Genomic DNA, 7,967 nt, shown 5'->3' on the forward strand with positions numbered 1-7,967 from the left:
GGGCGGGCTCGCGGGCGCTCAGGGATGGGATTTTCCACCAAAAACCTGCCGGTGTTTTGCAGACAACAACGAGTGCACGGCTCAGCCCTCGCTGTGTGGGGCCAAGGGGCAGTGCCTCAACACCCCCGGCAGCTACAACTGCGAGTGCCAGAAGGGATTTTCCCTGGACAGCTCCGGGGTCAACTGCGAAGGTGGGTCCGGGGCTCCGGGGGAATTCCCGGGGCGCCCCCAGGCTCTGGAGAGAGGGGTCCAGAGGGGAATTCAGGGACAGCCTGGGATGGTCGGGATGTCAGCGCAGGGCCAGGGCTTGGGCTGGATGATCCTTGGGGAAGGGAATGGTCCCGTCTCCCACCGGGAGAGATCTCAGCCTGAAGCGGGGCAGAGCTGGTGGATGTTCTCCCCAGGGTGGGTGGATGTTTTCCAGGGATCCCCTGGGATCGGGGACCGTGCCAGCAGGGATGTCTGGGAGCTTGGGGGGGTCAGTTCCGGGATTGCAGGCGTCACTGCAGAGCCGGGGTGAGGCACGGGAGCAGCCTGGAGGGCAGGGGACAGCGTCTCAGCTCCCTGTGCGTCCCTTGGGTGCAGACGTGGACGAGTGTGACGGGAACCACCGGTGCCAGCACGGCTGCCAGAACGTGCTCGGGGGCTACCGCTGCGGCTGCCCCCAGGGCTACGTGCAGCACTACCAGTGGAACCAGTGCGTGGGTGAGTGGGGGGACCCCGGGGGGTGTCCCATACCTGGGGGGGTGTCCCATACCTGGGGGATGTATCCTGTACCCTTGGGAGGGATTTCTGTGGGATGATCTAGCTGTGGGATGTGTCCTGTACCTGGGGGATGTATCCTGTACCCATGGGATGTATCCTGTGCCTGTGGGAGTTACCCTGTCCCGGTGGGGGACAACCCAAGGTTCTGTGATTCCATGATCCCATGGTTCTCCATGATCCCGTGGTTCTCCATGATCCCGCGTTTCTCCATGACCCCATGTTTCTCTGTGACCCCATGTTTATCCATCACCCCGTGTCTCTCTGTGACCCCGTGTTCCTCCATGACCCTTCGTTTCTCCATGATCCCGTGGTTCTCCATGATCCACGTTTCTCCATGGTCCCGTGGTTCTCCATGACCCCATGTTTCTCTGTGACCCTGTGTTTATCCATCACCCCATATTTCTCCATGTCTCCATGTTTCTCCATGTCCCCGCATTTCTCCATGACCCCGCATTTCTCCATGACCCCGTGTTTCTCCATGACCCCATGTTTATCCATCACCCCACATTTCTCCATGATCCGTGGTTCTCCATGTCCCCATGTTTCTCCATTCCCCGTGTTTCTCCGTGACCCCGCGTTTCTCTGTGACCCTGCGTTTATCCGTGACCCCTCGGTTCCACCGTCCCGCCTCTCCACGATCCCGTGCAGACGAGAACGAGTGCTCCAGCCCCTCTGCCTGCGGCTCTGCCTCCTGCTACAACACCCTGGGCAGCTTCAAGTGCGTTTGTCCCTCGGGCTTCGACTTCGACCAGGCCTTCGGGGGCTGCCAGGACGTGGACGAGTGCTCGGCCGGGGGCAGCCCCTGCAGCTACGGCTGCTCCAACACGGACGGGGGCTACCTGTGCGGCTGCCCCGGCGGCTACTTCCGAGCAGGACAGGGGTGAGAGGGGCCAGAGGGGCGTTCCCTGCTGGGAATTCCATGGGGGATGTGGGACGGGTGGTCCTCAGCTTCTCCTCGCCCGTCCTGAGATCCTGGTGCCATCTCCTGCCCTGAGATCCCGGTGCCATCTCCTGCCCTGAGATCCTGGTGCCATCTCCTGCCCCAGGATCCTGGTGCCATCTCCTGCCCTGAGATCACTGTGCCATCTCCTGCCCCGAGATCCCGGTGCCATCTCCTGCCCCAGGATCCTGGTGCCATCTCCTGCCCCGAGATCCTGGTGCCATCTCCTGCCCCAGGATCCTGGTGCCATCTCCTGCCCCGAGATCCCTGTGCCATCTCCTGCCCCAGGATCCCTGTGCCATCTCCTGCCCCGAGATCACTGTGCCATCTCCTGCCCCGAGATCCCTGTCCCATCTCCTGCCCCGAGATCCCTGTGCCATCTCCTGCCCTGGGATCCTGGTGCCATCTCCTGCCCCGAGATCCCTGTCCCATCTCCCGTATCCCTGATGCCAGGGCTGCCAGGCTGTCGGCTGTTTTCCGACACAGGTGCTCTGTGGGTGCACCTGCTCGAGGTGATTTTTCAGGAAAATACAAAAAAACCACCAACAATTAGTGATGGGCTAATCAAGCTGTCCACTTCAAAGCCAGTCACTAATTGTTTCTTTTTTCTCTAACTTCCTGAAAAAAATCACTTCCTAGAGCGCTTCTCTTTCTCCCCCTTTGCTCTCGGAACCAGAAGGCGCAGAACAAAATACCCAGCACAAACAGAGCAGACGGCTGGGGACATCATAAAGCCACCCTGGGACACCAGTGCAGGACGGAGATTAATTAACCCGTTAATTAATGAAGCCGCCTTGTTGGGGTCTCTCTCGGGCGCGTCCCGTGCTGTGACCCTCGGGGCGTTCCCCGCGCTGGGGGGTGGCGACATTCCCGCGGGATTCACGGCTCTGAGCCGGCTCCCTCTGCTCTTCTGCCACCAGCCACTGCATTTCCGGCTTGGGATTCGGGAAGGGTCCCTACGTGCCCGCGCCCCAGGAGGAGGATGAGGACAACCTGCTGTCCCCCGAGACCTGCTACGAGTGCAAGATCAACGGGTACCCCAAGAGGGGCCGGCAGCGGCGCAGCGTCAACGGCACGGAGAGGCACCAGGTGAGAAATCCAGGGCGTGCTGGAGGGGCTGGAGCAAGGCAGGAGCTGCATCCCTTCGGGAAGAGAGGCCTGCAGTGGATCCCATTCCCTCAGTCCAGGCAGAGCCGGCGGCTCCTCTGCATCCGCCCGGGTTTGGCAGCACCAAACCCTTCTCGTGAAACCAAGGAATAAAGGTCACATTTCCCATCCCCGGAATTGTCCAAGGCCAGGGCTTGGACAGGGCTCGGAGCAACCTGGGATGGTGGGAGGTGCCCCAAGGCTGTTCCTGAGGTCCCTTTCAACCCAAACCATTCCACGGTGCTGTTCCTCGGAGGGAGTTCCGGCCTCTGTCCAAAACTCTCCCGGGAATTTCACGGCCCTGGGCAGGAGAGGTCATTTTAGGGTTGGAGGGGGAATGGTGCTGAAGTTATCGATCCTCCCCGGGCCCTGTGCCGGGAGCTCCGTGCCAGAGGCACAACCAGGACACCAGGAACCCCAAATCTTCCCCTTCTCAGGGTCGATTCGGGGCTGAATTTCCCTGAACCGAACCCTCCTTCCCCCTTCCCCTGGGCGTTCCCTGCTGCCCCTGAACCCCCTCCCGCTTCCCGGGGCAGGACCAGGCGGTGAACTTGGCCAGCATGGACGTGGACGCGCCGCTGTCCATGGCGCTGAACCTGTCGGAGCTGGCGCACAAGGAGCACATCCTGGAGCTGCTGCCGGCCGTGGAGCCGCTGGAGAACCGCGTGCGCTACGCCATCTCCCAGGGCAACGAGGACGGGCTCTTCCGCATCCACCACAAGGAAGGGCTCAGCTTCCTGCACCTGGGCCGCAAGAAAATCCCGCCGGGCACGTACCTGCTGGAGATCGTCAGCGTGGCGCTGCCCCGCCGGCGGGAACTGCACAAACTCGAGGCCGACAACCACCTCGAGTACTTGGCGGGGGAGCTGGGCCAGGCGCTGAGGATGAAGCTGCAGCTCCAGCTCTACTAAAGCCACCAGAGATCCCCCCCCCCGAGTCCCACCCGACAGCGCGGCCCTGCCCCTCGCCACCCACCCCGGGAACAACGGGCTCCTCTCCTGCCACCGCCGGGACAGCCACGGGAAATGTGTCCTGATGGCAGCAGCACCTGCTGGGACATCCATGGGAAATGTCCTGATGGGATCAGCCACGGGAAATGTGTCCTGATGGGAGCAGCCACGGGAAATGTGTCCTGATGGGAGCAGCACCTGCTGGGACGTCCATGGGAAATGTCCTGATGGGATCAGCCATGGGAAATGTCCCAACCATGGGAAATGTCCTGATGGGATCAGCCATGGGAAATGTCCCAACCATGGGAAATGTCCTGATGGGATCAGCCACTGCCAGGACAGCCGCAGGAAATGTCCTGATGGGATCAGCCACGGGAAATGTGTCCTGATGGGAGCAGCACCTGCTGGGATGTCCATGGGAAATGTCCTAACGGGATCAGCCACCACAGGGACATCCATGAGAAATGTCCCATCCATGGGAAATGTCCCACTGGGATCAGCCACCGCCGGGACAGTCACGGGGAATGTCCCGATGGGATCTGCCATGGGAAATGTCCTGATGGGATCTGCCACCACCAGGACAGCCGCAGGAAATGTCCTGCTGGGACCAGCCACCACGGGGACACCCATGGGAAATGTCCCATCCATGGGAAATGTCCCTCTGGGATCAGCCCGCTCCGGCCATGCTCTGCTCCAGGGGGTGCCTGAGCCAAGCCCAAAAGGACCAAGCCCGAGCCAGAGCTCCCGAAAGCCAAAGATCCCGAGCTCCTGAGCGGGGCTCCCCTCCTCTGCTCCCGCCCGTGCCCCTTCCCCAGGACACCTCCAGCTGCCTGTTCTCCATGGCCCCATCCCAGGAAAAGCTGGGGGCAGCTTTGGGAGGAGCCGTGGCTCCGTGTGGTGTCTGTGCATCTGCCACCAGCTCCAGCTCCAGCTCCAGCTCCAGCTCCAGCTCCTGCTCCAGCTCCAGCTCCTGCTCCAGCTCCAGCTCCAGCTCCTGCTCCTGCTCCTGCTCCTGCTCCTGCTCCTGCTCCAGCTCCAGCTCCAGCTCCAGCTCCAGCTCCAGCTCCAGCTCCTGCTCCAGCTCCAGCTCCAGCTCCTGCTCCAGCTCCAGCTCCTGCTCCAGCTCCTGCTCCAGCTCCAGCTCCAGCTCCAGCTCCAGCTCCAGCTCCAGCTCCAGCTCCAGCTCCTGCTCCAGCTCCGCGTTGGGAAGTGCTGCAGGAACCATCCCATCCCTGGCCTGGTTGGACTCTGTATCCCCGCCTTCTCCATGGCATTTTGGGACTTCGAGGAGTCCTCCGATCTTTTTGGGGACTCCCCTGCTCCTTTTGGCGACAGAAAAGGGACAGACCAGGTCCTGAGCAAAGGGACAGCTCCGGGTGCTCCCGTCCCATCCCGCAGCCGTGGGCAGGAAGGGAGGCAGGGACATCCCGAGGTTCCTCAGGAGCAGAGTCCTTGACTCGGGGTCACCTTGTCCTCGTCCTGGGGACGGCAGGGGGCTGGGGGTCCCCCCCCTCTGCCCCGTGACCCCCAGGTGCCGGCCCCGGTGCACGCTCCGTGGTTAACGCAGACCCAAAGGCACGAAAAGGAGCCTGGAAAATCGGGATGAGGAGGATGGAGGGCTCCGTGCTGCCCCACAGCCCCCTCTGCCCCGGCGGGCTTCCCCTCCTCCCTCTCCCTGCATGATCCCTGCAAGGCCATTCCCTGTTTTTTGCAGGAATCCTTTGCTCATTCCCGGGCCAAAAAAAAAAAAAAAAAAAAAAAAGCTGATTCCCGGGGGAAAAAAAAAATGGTGCTCATTCCCTGGATATAAGGTGCTGATTCCCGGGACCAAAAAACGCTGATTCCCGGGGGGGAAAAAAAAGTGCTCATTCCCGATAAAAAGTGCTGAATAATTCCCGGGATATAAGGTGCTCATTCCCGAGATATATGGTGCTCATTCCTGGGATAAAATGTGCTCATTCCTGATAAATGGTGCTGAATAATTCCCGGGATAAGAGGTGCTGATTCCCGGGATTTAAGGTGCTGATTCCCGGGATTTAAGGTGCTCATTGCCGGGGTTTAAAGTGCTCATTCCCGGGATTTAAAGTGCTGATTCCCGGGAGTTAAGGTGCTGATTAATTCCCGGGATTTAAGGTGCTGATTAATTCCCGAGATTTAAGGTGCTGATTCCCGGGATTTAAAGTGCTCATTCCCGGGGTTTAAGGTGCTGATTCCCGGGATTAAAAATGCTGATTCCCGGGAGTTAAGGTGCTGATTCCCGGGGTTTAAGGTGCTGATTCCTGGGAGTTAAGGTGCTGATTAATTCCCGGGATTTAAGGTGCTGATTAATTCCCGGGATTTAAGGTGCTGATTCCCGGGAGTTAAGGTGCTGATTCCCGGGATTTAAAATGCTGATTCCCGGGAGTTAAGGTGCTGATTAATTCCCGGGATTTAAGGTGCTGATTAATTCCCGAGATTTAAGGTGCTGATTCCCGGGATAAGAGGTGCTCATTCCCAAGGAACTGCCTCATCCCGAGGCGCCCGCAGCTCCCGGGAGCTGGTTCCCGGCCAGCGTTCTGCGCTGTGCCCATCCACCTCCCGCATTTACGGAGAACCACCGAAGGAATGCTCGCTCGGCGCTGTCAGGAGCGCATTTTCCTGTCGCTTTACCCGGTGTTTTTTGGTTTTTTTGGAGAGGTGGGAATTTCTCCCGGTTCGCTGCAGGGGTGGGGAATGTGTGTGTTTACTGTATCGGGGCTCCGGGCAAACTTGAAAACTCCTCGAAGCAGCTCCAGACTCTGGATTTTACAAGAGTCCCGGAGCTTGTGACAGGATGGGTGGCCTGATGTTTGGGATTTTATTATTTTTTTTAATTATTATTTTTGGTTTGGTTGTTGTTTTTGTTTTTTTTTTTTCCCCTCAACTGGTGCTCTTTTTTTCTTTTTCTTTTTTTTTTTTTTTTTTAAAGAAAACCAAAATCAAAAAAGTATTATTAATAATAATAATAATAAATTAGCAGAGCTGGGTTTGTGTGTGTGTGTTGAGCCAAAGTCTCAAAGCTCAAGGTTTCCTCCTCTCTGGTGTGGTGATTTGGTTTTTTTTTTTTATATATTGACATTTCTTACTGGTTGGTTTTTTTTTTTGGGGGGGGGCGCGAAATGTTGAAACCCCAAACCCGTGCCCCTTGTCCCGCACTTTGTGGAATTCCTTTTTTTTTTTTTTTTTTTTTTTTTTGTTTTAAAAAAAAACGGCAACAATAAAATTATTTTGGGTTAAGCGGGGCCGTGTCTTTGTGTGGGCGCAGGCTGGGGAGGGCAGGGCCCGACCAGCTCCGACCTGGAGCTTTCCCTGGAGGCAGAATTGGGATTGTCCAGCCTGGAGAAACTCCAGGGAGAGCTCGGAGCCCATCCAGGCCCTAAAGGAACTCCAGGAGAGGGACGGGGGACAAGGGATGGAGGGACAGGACACGGGGAATGGCTTCAGACTGGAGCGGGGGAATTTGGGTGGGATATCGGGAAGGAATTCCTGGCTGGGAGGGTGGGGAGGGGCTGGGATGGAATTCCCGGGCAGCTGTGGATCCCTGGATCCCGGGCAGCGCCCGAGGGTTGGAGCAGTGGGACAGCGGGAGGTGTCGCTGCCACGGCAGGGGTGGCACTGGGGCCGGGCCGGGGCCGGGCCGGGGCCGGGCCGGTGGGTTCAGCCCGGACGCTCCTCCCGGGCTGATATTCCCGGTTTTAGGAAGCTCTTCCCGGCTCCCAGAGCAGACGGAGCCCGGGACCAGCAGAGGGCGAGCGGGACTGCGGCACCCGGGGCCGGGGGGAGCAGGGAGAGAACCGGGATAGAGCGGGGACAGGACCGGGAGAGAACGGGGACAGGACCGGGATAGAGCGGGGAGAGAACCAGGAGAGAGCGGGGACAGGACCGGGATAGAGCGGGGACAGAGCCGGGATAGAGCGGGGAGAGAACCGGGATAGAGCGGGGACAGAGCCGGGATAGAGCGGGGAGAGAACCGGGATAGAGCGGGGAGAGAACCGGGATAGAGCGGGGAGAGAGCCGGGATAGAGCGGGGACAGGACCGGGATAGAGCGGGGAGAGAACCGGGATAGAGCGGGGACAGGACCGGGATAGAGCGGGGAGAGAGCCGGGATAGAGCGGGGAGAGAACCGGGATAGAGCGGGGAGAGAGCC

The 7,967-nt window shown here is 59.4% G+C and overlaps 1 protein-coding gene across 1 annotated transcript in view; it reads left to right on the forward strand.

The window, feature by feature from the left end:
• LOC120763302 (fibrillin-2) overlaps positions 1 to 6,814 on the forward strand; it is a 75,352-nt gene extending 68,538 nt beyond the window's left edge. Inside the window, exons 58-62 of the mRNA XM_058423582.1 lie at positions 63 to 191; positions 586 to 705; positions 1,414 to 1,645; positions 2,626 to 2,794; positions 3,388 to 6,814. Coding sequence (XP_058279565.1) covers positions 63 to 191; positions 586 to 705; positions 1,414 to 1,645; positions 2,626 to 2,794; positions 3,388 to 3,762 — 1,025 coding nt within the window. The 3' untranslated portion in view covers positions 3,763 to 6,814. The remainder of the gene's footprint in view (positions 1 to 62; positions 192 to 585; positions 706 to 1,413; positions 1,646 to 2,625; positions 2,795 to 3,387) is intronic.
• The last annotated feature ends 1,153 nt before the right edge of the window (positions 6,815 to 7,967 follow it).

Source organism: Hirundo rustica, chromosome 26 (genome assembly GCF_015227805.2).
Source record: "Hirundo rustica isolate bHirRus1 chromosome 26, bHirRus1.pri.v3, whole genome shotgun sequence".
NCBI lineage: Eukaryota > Metazoa > Chordata > Aves > Passeriformes > Hirundinidae > Hirundo > Hirundo rustica.